The 17229-nt window shown below is 35.2% G+C and overlaps 1 protein-coding gene across 5 annotated transcripts; it reads left to right on the top strand.

Moving 5' to 3' along the window:
- Window positions 1-208: 208 nt before the first annotated feature.
- On the top strand, window positions 209-15974 carry Mtx3 (metaxin 3). Of its 5 annotated transcripts, none has more exons than XR_011707614.1 (9): window positions 209-299; window positions 781-850; window positions 1226-1302; window positions 2602-2694; window positions 3151-3333; window positions 3479-3555; window positions 4045-4202; window positions 4570-4666; window positions 5445-5524. XR_011707614.1 is itself a non-coding variant. In XM_027927866.2 (9 exons), the coding sequence occupies exons 1-9, from the start codon at window positions 219-221 to the stop codon at window positions 9559-9561; spliced, it is 939 nt and encodes a 312-aa protein (XP_027783667.1). In that variant the 5' UTR covers window positions 209-218; the 3' UTR covers window positions 9562-15974. The 5 variants fall into 5 exon arrangements, 4 of the variants coding, with proteins under 4 accessions (XP_027783667.1, XP_071468562.1, XP_027783666.1 ...); XM_027927866.2 differs by lacking the exon at window positions 4570-4666 and adding an exon at window positions 9451-15974 and having other exon boundaries at window positions 5445-5533; XM_071612461.1 differs by lacking the exons at window positions 2602-2694; window positions 4570-4666 and adding an exon at window positions 9451-15974 and having other exon boundaries at window positions 5445-5533.
- The last annotated feature ends 1255 nt before the right edge of the window (window positions 15975-17229 follow it).

Below are 17229 nucleotides of genomic sequence, written 5' to 3' on the forward strand. Positions count from 1 at the left end.
CTTGAGGAATAAATGCTGACTCTGTTTGGCTGAAGACGCAGGAGGCTCCACCCTCACACCGAGCTGCCAAGTGGGCTTTTACTTCTCCAGGGGTCCTCTCCGCCTTTTTCTAGTACCCCAAATTGTCCCTCCCGTCCCTCGTCCCGCCCCCGCGTCTCCACGTGCCGGAAAGTGGGCGACAAGAGTACTTCCGGGTGGTAAAGGTCGGCCCCGGCAAGATGGCGGCCCCCTTGGAGCTCAGTTGCTGGGGAGGCGGCTGGGGGCTCCCCTCCGTCCACAGCGAGTCCCTGGTGGTGATGGTGAGGCCGCCTCGCGGGCCAGGGCGCGGGAAGCAGGGGCGGGGCCAGAGGCGAGAGGCCAGCCTGACGCGGTTCTCTGCGGCGCTGCGGGATCGTGGCGGGCCCGGGTGCTGCTCACTGCACTTGCTTTGGGCTCACTTCGGTGGACAAGTCACAAACTGGCCTTGTGACCCCGCGGTGGCCCGGCGGGAGCATCATGGCTTCCTGCTTGGCTGCGAGTTTTCTTAGCTTTGCAAAGCTGTCTGGGCCGTGCCGTGAAAGCCTGCTGCGCTCCGCATCCCCGGGACCTTTTGGGGAACAAGGTTCGCGAATGCCGGGTGGCTGGCGCGCGCGTCCCGGACTTGAGATCACTGGGAGGGACTCGGCCTCTGTGTCAAGCAGGCGCCTTCTGCCTTGGGGGACGGGACTGTGGAGTAAAGCTGCTGTGCAGATTTGCATTACGTCCTCAGTCTAAAATGTTTTATTGCAAACTCTATTTCAGGCTTATGCCAAATTTTCTGGTGCACCCTTGAAAGTCAATTTCATAGATAACACCTGGAGAGGTTCAAGAGGTACAGTGTAAACTTTTAGACAACCCTTTCTCCCTTAAAAAATTTTTTTTTTCCCTTTCATTTAATGTCATGAAGCATATGGTCCTAGAGTTCCTTGGGGGTTTAGTTTATTCTTACCATGACCTTGGCAGTGTGTTGCTTATGGTTTGATCATTCTGAGTAATAACTCAAAGTGCAAGCCAAATCAGTGGAAATTATGAGAAATGAAAATGTTCTTTAGAACTGCTTTTTGTGAAATTGCAAAAAACTAAGGCGTACTTACTAATTCCACCCCACCCCCTGTAAATGTGCAATTAGTGTAGCTATTAGGGTATTGGAATCTAGTCAAAAGAAAACACAATGGTTTTTTGTATGTAAACTTTTTTTGAATTGTAGGTGATGTGCCAATTTTGACAACTGAAGACAACACTGTTTCTCAGCCGGCAAAAATACTAAACTTTTTAAGAAAACAGGTGGGTGGTTCTTTTTGAAGAAGATTATAGATTCCTGGGTGTTACTTAAACTACAGCAAAAAGAAACATTGTAAAGTGTAGAGTTCTTTTTTTGCAATTGATTATATAATTGGTGATACCTGGGATTTAACAAAAAATAAACTTGAGAATCACTGCTGTCAACCATGAGCTTTACTGTAATTTGAAAATCATATGGTGATGTCCAGACAATATATATTTTCTTTCTTTTCTTTTTATCTGTCTAGGAATTATATATTTTCTTTCTTTGTGTATCAGGGATTGAACCCAGGGTTGCTTTACCACTATATTCCTAGCCCTTTTAAATTTTTTTGTATTTTAAAATAGGGTCTCTCTATGTTGCCCAGACTGGCCTGGAACTTGCCATCCTCCTGCTGTAGCTTCCCTAGTGCCTGGGTTTACGGGCCGCAGGTGCCATGGTGCTAGACAGTAAATAGTTTCATATACTTTGCTGGATTTTATTGAAATTTATATATAAGAAAATTCAATTTGGGTGTTTTCACAATTACACAGTTTAGTCACATAGTTGCTACACATTTTAAGCTGGATATAATATCTGAGTTTCCACCAAATAGCAATTGTTTATTGCTTTTTTGTTTTTTAAGATTTTTTTTAAGATGGACCCAATATCTTTATTTATTTATTTTTATGTGGTTCTGAGGATCGAACCCAGTGCCTCACATGTGTGAGGCAAGTGTTCTACCGCTGAGCTATAACCCTGGCTGCAATTGTTCATTTCTTAAAGCACTTATCAAATAGTAACAGTTAAATGTTTAATTAAACAATATAACTAAATGTTTGAACATATAAATATTTAAGTAATGTATCCAAAATGTTTAAACATGTGAAGATTTATAGAAGTGCAGAAGTTTATAATTGGGTTTCCAATACTTTAAAAAAAAAGTCTGAGTTAATACAGTTTTTTTCCAAATTTGAAGATTTCCTATCTTTTTTCATGGGGAAAAATTAAACCAAGAGGATTTTTTTTTCTTTTTGTTAATAATACTCACTTTTGTTTAACTTCTATGTTCTGAACTAGGTCATTAACAAGTATTGAAATAATATTAATATATAAAATCATAACTATTTGTTTACAGTTTTCATGATATAGTGCTGAGAACCTTATATGCATTAAGCAACAGTTTTACTGTGTTAATATTTCTTTTTCCCTTTTAATATCATGTTTGCCACTTATGAGGAAAAAATAGGAATCCTAATTTGTTTAGCCATCCTTGGGATGTTCTTTAACTTCTGAGGTTCTTTGGTTTTATTTTTTAATAGAAATATAATGCTGATTATGAACTGTCAGCAAAGCAAGGGGCAGATACACTGGCTTATATTGCTCTCCTTGAAGAGAAGCTTCTCCCTGCTGTGGTGAGCATTCACGAATATTACAGTGTTTTGGTGGCTTAATTGAAAATATTTTCAGTTTGTTTAGAAGGAAAACAATGAAAAGGACTTAACGGAATTTCATTTGTTTTAATATTAATTCTTTCTTATTAAACAAGTATATGATACATCAAAATGAAAGATTATGTCATTTTGGAAGTGAAAATTCTTTGTGGGAGATGAAACTTTTTGTTTCATGCATAGAATTGGTTGAACTGTAATTCATCATTCAGCACATACTTACTGAGCACTTACTATATGCTAGGCCTTGTTCCCGGTTCTTGGGATATTAGCAGAAACACACACATTAAAAATTTTGTTTTATCTTGAGTCATTCTAACTGGTATGAAGTCATTTAATAGATATTTATGAAAAACTCACATATGATTGATTTATCTTTCTTGTAAAAGGACATCATTGGAATGTTTTCTCCTTTTGCAGCTTCACACATTCTGGGTTGAGAGTGACAATTACTTTACTGTAACAAAGCCATGGTTTGCTTCACGAATTCCTTTTCCCTTGAGTTTGATTCTACCTGGAAGGATGTCCAGAGGGGCATTGAATAGAATTCTCCTGACAAAAGGAGAGCCTCCCCTCTACCGTGTCCAAGAAGTAGAAGCTCAGGTATGGTCTGGTTTATTCTCGAAGTGAGGGATCCCCAGGGAAGGGGTAGGAGAGAGAACATAGAGGGTCTTACCTAGAGATGCTGTCTCAAGAGCAGTTTCAGAGCATCATTTCTACTTTTGAGATCTAATTTCATTTTTATTAGATATACAGAGATGCCAAGGAGTGCCTAAATCTTCTGTCAAACAGATTGGGAACATCTCAGTTTTTCTTTGGAGATACGTGAGTACATACATGCCCTTAGAAATATTGACATTTTGTGTATATATGGTCAGAGAGCAGTTATTTAGAGCAAGTCTCCTTATTCCCTCCAAATATGAGTCACTTTTAAAAGAGAGAGATTTTAATGGGTTTTTATTACAGAAAACTTTTTTTATCAGTAGTAATCAAACATTGGCTTAATATGCTATATAAGTGAATGTAAAACATAAACAATTGTTCCCACTCTATCTCCTGTCTATTTAACACTTGTGAGTAAAAATATCTGTAATTTACAAGTTTATTTTCTTCTAAATAAAATGGAGTATTTAAAAATCTATGTAAAGGGCAAAATTCTTGTTGTATCATCTTAATAAACTAAAATTGGTAGTAGAGGTTTTTAAAACAATATTGTATACATCAGACTTGTCAAATATTTGAAAAAATTTTAAACACAATCCCAATTAATATTTTCTTATGTATTTTTTAAAAAAATTCTTAATTTATTTATAGGCCTTCTACCTTGGATGCCTATGTGTTTGGTTTTCTTGCACCTCTTTACAAAGTACGGTTTCCTAAAGTTCAGTTACAAGAACATCTGAAACAGCTGTCCAACCTGTGTCGCTTTTGTGATGATATCCTAAACAGTTACTTTAGGCTTAGTCTTGGAGGTAAGCTGTTTCTTCTTCATCTAATATTTGTTTGCATAGAGTATGGACATATTCTCCTGGGGATACATAAGCAAAACTTTATTCTTATTTTAATAAAAAAAGTGTACATTGTCTATAAATACTGGTTTACACACTTCAAGAAGTAGCATTTTCCCAATTTCATTTCCTTCACAAAATAGAGAAATAGGCATTTATTTTGTATTCCTCAGGATTTCATATATTTCTTGTCTCTTTAAATGTTACCCTTTGAAGTGGATAATTTTATTCTGGAAAATTAAATGACAAGTATTAAGTCCCTGCTTAAAAAAATAGTATTTATTCTAATGCAAATGCTCAATTACTTTAAATGATTTTTACCTGCTTCTAGCATTTTCCTGTGTGAACAGAAATTAATAGCAGATTGATTTTGGTGAGGTGCACTCCCATGATTCCAGTACTTGAAAAATCATTGCATCAAATTGGAGGTATAGTAAGTAGAGGGAACCTGTCACTTAAGATTCAATTCTTTTGAGTATGGGGCCTTGTGCTTAAGTGATTGTGATACTAAATTTAAATTGGGAGAGCTGGCTGAAATCGCCCTTTTAAGAAGTAAAAGTTATAAAGACAGATGGCATAGGTGGAAGTTTATTTTTGATGTGCTTTGTACCTAGGGTGGGATTAGTGGTTGAGAGTCTTGAAGCTAACTAACATTCAACCTTGTTACTTTGAAGCAGTGGTTAGCAAACCTGCCTAACAACAAATAAAAGTCTTGTCCTCTTCTAGACTTATTACATTAGAATCACCTACGGACTGATCCCAGAAAGCTGTAGTTTTTAAAGGCCCTTTAAATATTTTGGGTGCCTTGTGAGCAGCTATTTGGAAGTCAGTGATTCAGAAAGCTTTCCAAATAGTTGTGACCAAAGATCTATTTGAAAGGGTGAAGAAAAGGTACAACTTAAATTTCAAAAGGAAATATGGACTGCTGTGCTTTTACTAATTACTGCTGTGGCTGGCTGCATATCACTTGGCTCACAGTGTCTTCTATGTGGAGAAATTTTAGTTCCTTTGTTGAGGGTTTGGTTTGGAGCATTACTATTCTTCCTAACTTTGCTTTTGAATCTAGAATGATTTTTCTCTTTGTCTTTTATTTTTGGAGGGTGAGGCACTTGGGAGGGTGGGTAGATTCAAAATTCTTTTAATATAAACTGCTTTAAAGGCTTTCAAAATTTCCTGTCTTTCTCTGATTTCTGCCCTGGTTCATAGGCATCTCTCCAGCTGGACAAGAAACAGTAGATGCAAATCTGCAGAAACTCACACAACTTGTAAATAAGGAATCCAATTTGATTGAAAAGGTCAAGTTTACTTCGATGATTATTTTACAGTTGTTTAGTATTTTCCATTCTGTGGTCAATGTTGTAATTTGGGTGATGCATTAACTTTACCCTTGAAATTTTTTAAAGAGTTTGTAGAAAACTGTTTAAATATACTTTTACTAAAATTGTATATAATACAGTGTTTTAGAGCCTATAGTGGCCTGTTTACTATGGGAAAAGATCAGATAACAGTATTATGTTTATTTTTACCACACAATTTGTACATATCAAGCTAGAAGACCCAAAAGCTTGACTTTAAAAAAGAAACAAAACCAAAAGCAGTTCTTGCTTGTTTGTCTGCCTTTCTCTGTCCTGAGGATTATATTCACCTGGACTAGTACATATATTTTCTTATTACAAGCACCATGATGTCTTTTTCTTTCTTGCACATGATCTGTGTTAGTTTTTCTCCTTCTTGTCCTTCTCTGTTTTGAATGTAGTCTACAGTGTTTCACCAGAGTATATATTTTCCCTCTTTGAGGTATTCATTTTGTGAAAGAGATATTGAAAAACAGGTAAGGGAGAGAACCAGCAATGTAAACTTCAAGAGTGATTCTAATTGGAAAAGTACGCGAAGGTTGCACATTTTTTCCCCAAGTGTCTGATGAACTCACTTTTTTCTTTTGTGAATAAATAATACTTCATTTTTTCAAGGACACTAAGGCCTCATAACACTGGCTAACAGTTTCCAGAGTCTAACAAATACCATGATACCATAAGCATAGAATGGTTTATCTCTTTTTCATCTACCATCATGTACTAATCATGACTTATTTTTGTAAGCACAGATATAGGCATTTATTAATAAAAAAGGGTGAGGATGACACAGTTATTGTGGATGGAATTGTGAGAATTTGGCATCTTCTCTGTGTTTATGTGCATTTTTTTCTAAGTACAAAGATTATACTTTGTAGAACTTTGAAGATGAATGCCATTTTTAAATTTAAGAAACTTTGAAGAACTTTGAAGATGAATGTCATTTTTAAATTTAAGAAAGAGAGGCCTAAACATGGTACCTTAAAATATGTTGAACAGTTTCTTTCCCCTCCCATCCCAACTTTTCCTTCCTACCTTCCTTTAGTCTCCCTCCTTTACTGATATTTTTTCACTCCTTTATTTATTTATTTTTGATTGGTACTTTCTTGTGTACATATGTATATGAAATTCTCTTTGCTACATTTATATATGCATATAGCATGATTTTGTTAAATTATTCCGTATTTTGTCCCCTGTCCCTTCCTTCCTCCCTCCTTTTCCTCTTGCTTCACTGATCTTCCCAATATATTTATGATATCTGCTCCCACCCCATAGCATCTCTTTCCTTTATTTTGTTCTAGCTTGCACATATGGGAGAAAATATTTGACCCTTGATTTTTGGAGTCCAGCTTATTTCACTTAGCATGATTTTCTCCATTTCTGTTCACTTACTGGCAAATGCCATTTTTTCATTCTTCTTTATGATGGAGTAGAACTTCATTGTGTGTATAGACTACATTTTCTTGATATTTTGACAGACATCTGGTTGATTTTATAATTTGACTATTGTGAATTGTGCTGCTACAAACATTGAAGTGGCTGCATCACTATAGATGCTGATTTTAGTTTTTTTGGATAAATACCAAGGAGTGGGATAACTGGGTCATATGGTGGTTCCACTGCTTTCCAGAGTGGTTGTACTAATTTGCAGTTTCACCAACAGCATGTCAGTGTACCTTTCCCCCACATCCTTGTTAGCATTTATTATTTGTGTTCTTGATAATTAACATTCTGTCTGGAGTGTAATGAAATCTTAGTGTTGTTTTGATCTGTGTTTCCCTGATTGCTAGAAATGTTGAACATTTTTTTTCCATATTACAAGCACCATTTGTTGACCATTTGTGTATATTCTTTTGAGAAACTTCTGATTTTAAAACTCACAGTAGATTCTTTGTGCAGATACTGTTATTGTCCCCATTTTACAGATGAGGATACTGAAGCTTTGAGAATAGCTTATGTTGCTTGCCCGAGGTCATTTGGCTGGCAAAAAATTGAGAGCGCACTTGAACCCTGGAAAAAGACTTCAGCATGAGCTTTGTAGTTACCCCCAGTAGTCACTGCCTAGCTCATGGATGAGATTATGTCTATTACTGGAGTAGTAGCAATTAGATTTATCACTGTCATTCTCTGAGATGACCTTCTATTTCTTTTTGTAGTATTTTGTGTGTTGTAATTTGAGAAGTGAATAAAACTGGATAGTAAAATAACAAGTGCTATTATTATTGAAGTTTTGGTGTATTTGAAGTTAAAGCCAAGTCTGACTCAATTCTTTGCACAATTCAGTAAATCTCATGAGAGCAAATAGATGAAGTGTTAAGTGGGGATAAAGGAAAGATCACTGTCTACTAGATGAAGGCTATCCAGTGGAGTTTCCATTTCTGTGTGGTGAACTCAGGACAGACATGAAAAGGGACCTATGAAATACCTGCATGTGCAGACTGTAAAATCAGGAGGCCCATCACCACGTTGTACATAGTCATCTAAATTGAAAGTTTTCTAACCCATTGTAGTCCGGCATTCCCCTCCCTTTGCTGCCCACCCATTTATATCTGATTCACTGGTTGCTACAGGATGACAGGACAACAAACCCTGTTAGCTGCCACTGTCCACAATTTGGACAGAAAATCTAGAGCTTAAAAATAAATCATGCTTGAGGAACTAGTTCTTGCAAGAAAGAAAAGACATCTTAACATAATTGATCTAAAAATTCACTAGTAATATTTTTTTCACTGGAAAACTTAAAAAGTTGAACTTTTATTTTCTTTCTTCTCCTACAAACCCTGTGTACCTCTGCCAAAATTTTTGTTTTTTAAGCATCTTGAGAAGATAAGGGAGAGTTTGAATAGTCTGCATCTTGTAAAATTCTAGAATAGTTTCCCTATGAAGTTGGTGGAAGGATGCTATTTTCTGTTGGTTTTGTGGTTTTGAAGGCAGCTGCTTTCAGGTCTCTTATGAAGTTCAACTGATAGTAAACTCAGCACCAGAACCTGAATCTTGTACCTTGTGGGGTGGTCTGATTAAAGATAGTTTTTGATGTCTGACTGAATTCTCAATAATCCATATATTAGTGTTTCAGGAGTACTAATATGCTTTCTCTTGGATAAGTTTGGAGTTCTTGGTTATAAATATGCTCCATATTAATTTGTTTCTCAAAGGCAGACTTAGGACTGATCCAATATTTGGAAGACCTCTGGATTGGATCTGAGGAATTTGACCTCCTTTGGGCCCCTTTTCCTAGCTTCCCTGAACTACATACTCAACTTAAAAGAACTGTTCTTTTTGAGTGCAGTACAGGTTGCTGTCAGGCAAAAATGTAGAGTTGAAAAAACAATTGTGTTGTAATTGGAAGACCTGGGTTCAAGTTTCAGCTGTGATACTAGCTTTGTGAACTGGACAAAACCACGTAGCCTTTCCAAGCCTCATTTTTCTAATCTGTAAAACACAGAAGGATGATGTCTGCCTTTTCTTCTTCACAGTGTGTTAGGAAGATCAAATATGATATTGTACATGAATATACTTTATAAACCATGGCACTTAGTATATAACTTGTACTGTTAGAAGACTTCTTAAACTAAGTCTTGCTATGGTTGAGTTCAGTAGAATATTCATTTTGTAGAATTACTATAATTTTGTGATGGTATCAAGGATGAGCCATGTTGCTTTTTACAGATACTGAGTCAACTGGTATTTGAGGTATGACATTTAGAATTCTTGAGAGATTATTTGTTAAAATAAAGGTTTCTCTAGCGGTCCAGGAAACATATGGTTCTGTGTTCTTCAAGTCTGTAGTTTGGATGGGGAGGGCACAGTCCACGTAAGTGGTGCCACAGCCTTAGTTGTATCTTTTGTACCTTCTACAGATGGATGACAATCTTCGCCAAAGCCCTCAGCTTCCTCCTCGGAAACTTCCAACACTTAAATTAACTCCAGCTGAAGAAGAAAGTAATTCCTTACAAAGGCTATCACCCTGACAGTGGTCATGCTTTGTGGTTAAAGTCATGATTGTTTTGGTAATCTCTTATATCCACTGTGTGAAGGCAAAAGGGAAATAACATTTCTAGGTAAAAGGAAGACTATAAAACAGAAGGAGACTTCTATGACATCTATATATATATTTTTAATTAGTAAGCTTGTATTCTAGCTTGGCATTGCATTTTAAATAAAGGTGAATGCTTAATGAACTTTGTGGGTGTGGGGGGGAACACATTGTACTGTATATTTAAAAAAACCTGCCTTAACCTTGGCAGATTTTTGCTTTTGGTTCACATGTTGCTGACCAAAACTACAATTTTGTTCTGAATGTGCATTTTTAATTTATTCAAGTTAACTTATTCAATTTACTAACTTAATTACTTCTTTGACTTGTCTGAGTACATAATATGTGGCTCTTTGAGACTTTTTTCTTCAGTTTAGAAATCCTATGCCTATTTTAGGAAGTATGAAAAATATAAATTACTTCAACAGAAAAGCCTGTATTTAACTTTAAAAAGCAATGAGGAATGTGCTTTTAAACTATGCTCTCATAAGTCTAATCTTCTGAGGGTTTAGTACCACATATATAAATATTAAAGGTGGTTAGATATAATCTGATGATATGCACTTCAATATAACATTAGTATTTGCTGCTATGTTCAGTGTAGGTTAGCAAGGGCTCTTTGAGTTGCTGGGTGGATATGGCAGCTTTAGACCTGCTTATTTGTAGCACATCTTTAATTGTCTCATTCCTGTATTGATTCCAGGAGATCTAAATGTGTTGGTCATTGTTTTATGTTAGGCTATGAAATCTTAATGAAACTTGCCCAATTGTTAGACACTACTCAGGAGGAGCCCAAGGCCCAGGTAATAGAAATACCCACTGTGCATCTGGTCTGAGTTGTTCATTCTTGACTCAGGCCAGTATTCTTTCATAAGAAGCATATCATGTAGTCACGAGCTTTCTGACAACCAATTATTTTCCATATATTTTAACTATAGTTGAAGGATCCAAAGGAATAATCAGAAATAGCAGCTTTTTAAGACTATTTTCTATTTATTGGTTGATGAACTGTTCCAGGATTTGCTGTGTGGTAATTTTACTTATAATAGAAATTTGCTTATTTTAGTGGTTGAGGTGCTTCTGTTGTCCTAAAACCACTTCTGGGGTTTTTAAATATAGGACCATGTTTTTGATTAGTGTCTTAAAAGATTACTATGGTGCTCAGCAAATCATCAAGTCCTGAAGAAACCCATATGTTAAGAAAATGAGCTTTGTTGTCAAGAGACTGGGCTAATTTGAGTTGAGTGGAGCTCAGCTGTGTTTGACCGACATCCTCCCAATTTATTCTGTCTTTAGGTAGCTATTTATACAGGAGTCTTTAAGTCATTTTAAATATTTTTTCTTGAAAGTTTTAACTGAATGAGAAACAAGATAGTCTTCACAATCATATTCATCTGTTTGGAAGCATTTAGGGAAAGTACCTACCGATTTTCCCATTGCTTCTCCAACAGAGGTGTGTGTATGTTTTGTTCATCTTCAAAGGGAGGTTATTAGATTGGAGCAATCTGAAATATGTATGAATATTTTATATTGAAAATCATGAGCATGAAACTTTATTGTTCTCTAGGATTGATGTATATTGAAGAAGAGTGGTTTCGCACATTAATCAGACATCTGTTTATGCTTTAGTCAGGGTTAGTCATTTTCAATTATGATTTATATTAAACCTTTCAAAAAGCATTAGAAGTGGCTTACAATTGTAAAACACATGTAAAACAGGACAGTTACAATTATTTTTTGAAAAAAAAATTTGTAGGAAGAAACTATATTGGCACTAACAGATTATAACATTGAATGGTAAATTTAACTTCAAGTTTCTCTATGGATGAAGTCAAAAGGTAAAGCTGGGTTAAATAAGTTCTTTCAATAAGATTACTAATGTGTATGTGGAAGAAAAATGTGTTTAAATATTTATGAGAATGTAGAAGATCATGTTCTTACAGTACACAGACTTCAACCAAGAAGTGTACTGTACTGTTTTATGTGTTTAAATTTTAATCAAAAGTGGTCATTTTAGTATAATAAGTAGTTATCCTTTTTAGTAGAGGGGATGACTATAAATATGATTTGTTTGCCATTTGGTCATCCCTGCTTTGAACTGCCTTTGGCCTTATATAATCCATTATGCTTCCAGACCATTACCTTTCCTAACAGGCAAAATATGATTTAGTAATTAAGAATTTATATGTTGGGTTATTTAGTTGAGCTAACTTTCTATAAGCAAACAAGATGACAGAAAGCTATATCTGAGCATGAAATACTTTAGGGCCAGCCAAACACATAGGAAACTTTTGGAACAATTTTTTAGAATGGATAAAGAACCTTCCTGTTCAGGATATTTTTGAATAAAGTTTGAGTTTGCTGGGAAAAATGGCCTGCAGCCTTAAATAAAATACTGTGAACCACTGTATTTTGGAGGTGATGGTGGAGGATAATGTGATAAAGGGAATATGCTTATGTTTATTTTTGTTAGTAATACACGATTAGAAAAATTGGTTAGATAATTCCCAGATGTTGAAGCCACTCCATCAACAAACTTCACAGTCATCCATAACATGGATTGCTTAAACAACACCAAAGAAACCGTAAAGGACATTGAAAATGATCATTTCTCCAAAACTGTTTTTTGATTTCACAAAGGGTTGGCATTAACAAATCAAATTTCAATTTAGATATGTTTGAATTATTTTTGAGTACTAGAGGATTAGAGATTTTACAGAAGCAGGCATTTTTATTTCCATTTGTAATTTCTGTCCATTTCATATTCCTAGGATACATTAACATGAAGAAACAGGAAGGCTTATTTCAACAGAGCTAAGTTAAAATTTTTGGAAGTCTATAAAATTGGGAAAAAATAAGAAGAGGCAGAAACTAGTCACAGTGATGGTATCTTAGAAAACCAATTTGTTCAGGTAGCTTCATGTGATGAAATTGATATTTGAATTTGCAAGTTTGTTTTGCACTTCCTTCAAAAATATGCATTGATTTGTTCTGTTAGATTTGGGGGGGCAATTTTTCATAAGCTATCAATAATCTTAACCCTTTTAAAGTCAAAATAAAAGTGCTTTAATATAAACAGGAAGCTAAGAATAGGACATGGGCTATCTCTGTTCTATTTTTGCAACATCTTCTAAGTATATAATTATTTTATTTTTTTAAAAGTAAATTGATTATTATCTACTGTGATTTAAGATTCTATGCTTCAAACATAGTATTTGGCTCCAGATGAATAAATACAGAATAAAATTAAGTATAATTTTGATTTCATTCTTGGGCTTAAAGAAGAAAACTCAGGTGTATAACAAATGTTTCTCAAAAGATCTACTTTGCCTTACCAAAAGAGAAAAAATAATGACCTAAAATCAAGAAATCCTTTTCCCTATGATGTCAAAAATTATGTGATTTTATGTTTCTAATTATATATATTTTTTCTTGTGGTATCTTTGTTCACATTTGAGGATAAAATATTTTGAAGTAGTTCTTCAGTCTCTTCACATGGGAGTTCTTCATTTTCTATTTATTGTCTAGATACACAATGTGATGAGAAATGCACTAAGACTACCCTTTCATGAAGGAGTGACATGTCTGTGTGCTTTTTGTTTTAATCTCAAAGAGAGTTAGCAATTGACTCTTTCTTGGTTTGGTTATTTTTATAATTGAGATTCTGAGCAGAGCAACAGAGATAATTTGGGATGCGGTAAGAATTTTTATTTTTTGCCTTTTTTAAAAAAATATTTTTGGCTATTGTTAAGCTCTGTGGAATTTATATTTACTTTTTAATGCTTCCATATTTGTAAACATATTTTTAGAAACACTTGTCCTTACATGAAATCAAAAATCAGTGATTCTAAATATTCTCAAAGTTTTAATTAAAGTTTCATTAGCTCTTCAAAATGCTAATTATCACAGAGATGTAAGGATTTTTTTTTAACTTTTGGTTTTAAGGTTTGCAAAATAATTTAGCCTACAAACTATTGTTTCTATATTGGGATATAGTGATTGCTAGGAGACCAGATTACTAGCTCTGGACTTTAGGAAAATTGTGATTGAGGTAGGGGAATTTAAGAAGATTTAAAAATTATTTTTTTCCAGAAAAGTATACCATAAATTACTGGTGAGAATTAACTTTTTTTTTTCCAGTATTGAGGACTGAACTAAGAGGCACTCTACCAATAAGCTACATCCCCAGTCTTTTATTAAATTTTATTTTGAGATGGTGTCTCACCAAACGACAGAGGCTGGCATTGTACTTGTTATGCTCCTGCCTCAGCCTCCTAAGTAGCTAGGATCACAGGGTGTGCTGCCACACCTGAGAATTAACATTCTTGAACAATGGTATGATATAATAGAAGGATAGCATCAAGTTGGATGTTTGTAAGTAAAACGGAAGATGTTGTAATAGAAGATTATCAGAGTAAAATAAGCTAGTTTCTTTTAAAAAACAAAAGGCAAGAAGATAGTTTTTCTATGCCCTCATTATTATTAATTTGAAATAAAAATATTTTTAAAACACATAGTTTTATTGTATCAGAAAAGTAATTCCTAAAGGGGCATTTTGGCAGAATATATTGTTATATGAATAGAGAATTCTCTAGCTCAACAAGTTTGGAAAATGTTCTATTAGACATAGTTCAGTTCTATAGGCTTTTCAGAGCTTTTGATGTGCTAATTACTTTTTCAATCTTCCAGATTTCCAAGTTTTATTTTATTACTAAAGACATAGTCCAAAGGGACTGTACGTGTCTGTGTACATGTGCTTTTGCACATGCATTTCTTAGGAGGAGGTTTGTAGTTTCCATTAAGCACCTCTATTTTATACATCATTTCCCTAATTTATTTAAATGTAGATTTTGTGTTGAAGTAGATGTTTTGTGGGATTTGTGTTCTGAGAAATACACTTAGGAAAAGAGTCTTTTTGATGTTTTGCTTTCATTGCAGAAGTTTCTTTCTATGTTGGATGCCCCTCCAGTGACGGTGATAAAATGGGTCAGAACTTCTTAACTATGGAATTGAGAGCAGGGTGACTTTGGGTGTTGATAGGTTGTGATTTAGGTACATGTGGGACCCTGGTCAGTCCAGCCCATTACCCTAGAGTTGCTGTCAGCCTGGAATAGCGGTCCAGGGGTCTGAACTGGTGGTTCAGATAATTAATCACTTCGTAGGCATCCACGAGACAGAATCAACTTGTAATGTCAGAACAATTTTCCATATCTTTTCCAGGTGTGCTTTAAAAGTGCCAAAGAAGACAATGGGCTTTTATTATATATGTAAGAAAGCATTCGGTTGCTTCCATGACAAGGCAAAGGAAGCTTAATATTTTCAAGTTTTATTTTATAACAGAAAACATGGCCTAAATGAGGATTGTGTGTGCAGCACACTTGCACGTATTTTCATTACATTTCAGCAGATTCTACTCCTAAAGAGTTAAAACCTCACTGGACTTCAAATTTGAGGTAGCTAACTAAATATGTTTTATTTCATTTCAAAGTATAAAACCAGATCTCTAATGAGACATAAGGCTGGTTTTCTGTTCATTTGTTGCAATGTATACAGCTCATGTTTTGGATGTGTTTTTAAAAAAGCTTGCCCTTGGGCTTTGAGTTGTGATGTGATGGTGAACATCTAACCACATGAAAAGAGGTTGGATCTTTGTTCTGTTTCTTCAGTTTTCCTCTTGCAAAGTCAGAGAAATGCCTTTTAATCATTTAGTTTACATATCCCAGATCCTTGGAAATCACAAAAAATGACTTGCCAGAGTTTGAATCAGTCCTCAGCACGTCATGCACTACAGAGAAATCTGGGCTGGCCGTTTACTCTTTGGACTGTTGCTGCTTCTCCTGCATTGCTGGAGTCTTTATCTTGGAGAAGAAGGGGTGTATTCAAACTTTTACATTGAATGCGTAAAGATGACTTTTATTCCCCTTTTGACTTAATTTTTTATTTTGTAAAATAGGAGCTAATGCTTTTCCACATTTCTGGCCATTTTGAAGTGGATATTTGAGGTGTTTGTAAGTTTAGCTTTTTGGATGTTTGACAGTAAAGAAGACATGAGATATATGTTTGCATTCTTGGGTAACTAAGCTATCTTTGTATAGAAAACATCTAAACATCTGTTCTAGTGTGCAACTACTATAGTTTCATTATAAGTGATCTTAAAATAAACAATGTTGGCCATAATTTCAATATTTCTAGCCTTGCTAGTGTGAATATATTTCACTCAGAGACGATGTATAAATACCCAGAAGTGGTAATGATGATCAATGTTGTAAAGAGTTTATTCTGATAAATGAGAAACTGGATATAATGTCAAAATAGCTATTTTCTCAATAAAATCTCAAACCACCTGAATGTTTATTAATTTTTTTAAAAATATTTTTATTTGTAGATGGAAACAATACCTTTATTTTTTTTATTTAGGTTTTGTGTGTGTGCGTGGTGCTGGAGATTGAACCTGGTACCTCACATGTGCTAAGCAAGCACTCTACCATTGAGCCATAACCCCAGCCCTATTTATTCATTCTTAATGTAGTATTTATTCCTTGAGGTGAATATATTCACTGGGAGGAACTTTTTAGTGGTTGAAAATAGTACTAAGGACTGGGATTGTTCTTTTTACATCCATTCTTTCTAGGATGTATTGAAACCACCTGTGCTGTTTGCACCCCATGCTAAGTAGAGTTGGAGACCTGTTCTCAAGCTTCTAATTAGTGTATGACCTCAATGCTCAAACCACTTTTCAGGGCTATAACTTTCTCATTCCTCAGTGCTGTCAGTTTTTTTTTTTTTTTTTTTAATTTTCACTTTGCCCACCCAGCCAGTCCAGAGGTACTCCATTTAATTGAATGGAAGACACACTAAGAAAAATATGTGATTTTAGAAGGGAAGATATGTATATCTTTGCTGCTTTGTTTATGAGGTAGTGTTTAAGGGTATAGAGAATCCTATTATTTATAGCTGTTATGAGCAGATGTCTTAGCCAGTAGATTTTTTTTTTTTAATTGAAGCATCATTTACATATAGTGAAACAGCTTTTTCAAGTAGAACTGTTCAGGTATGTAAGTATTTCTCTCACAAGAATAGCTGTCTGTATCTTGGTTGTTACTTTTGTCCCCAAGGAATACACATTTTATTGGGTTTCAGATAAAAGGTCCTTGGCTGGATGGAAGGGGGTTAGATTTGATCATCTACTTTCTATACAAGAACAGGAAGGAAGGGTTGCTGATGTGGAGTAATAGAATCCTTTTGAGGAGAGGCAGTTATTTGGAGTCACAAAACTAAGAACCGTTCAATAAGGAACTTCAGACTTGGTGCTCTTAATTGCCCACTTCAGACTTGGTGCTTTCTTGGACTATTTTACATGCTCAAAAATTCCTGGGTGGGCTGGAAATGTGGCCGTGTGGTTGAGCGCTTGGCTAGTATGCATGAGAGCCTGGTTTAATCCCCAGTATCACAAACAACAAAATTTGGGTCCTGCAGGGAAGGGTAGGCTACAACACAATGCTCTGTTTTCCCTTTCCATAAAATGGCAGCGATTGGTAGGAAAACTAAAGTTTTGACATTTTAGTATCTTAAGTGAATATCCATAGGGGGAGGGGGAAAATAA

Source organism: Marmota flaviventris, chromosome 5 (assembly GCF_047511675.1).
Source record: "Marmota flaviventris isolate mMarFla1 chromosome 5, mMarFla1.hap1, whole genome shotgun sequence".
Lineage (NCBI taxonomy): Eukaryota > Metazoa > Chordata > Mammalia > Rodentia > Sciuridae > Marmota > Marmota flaviventris.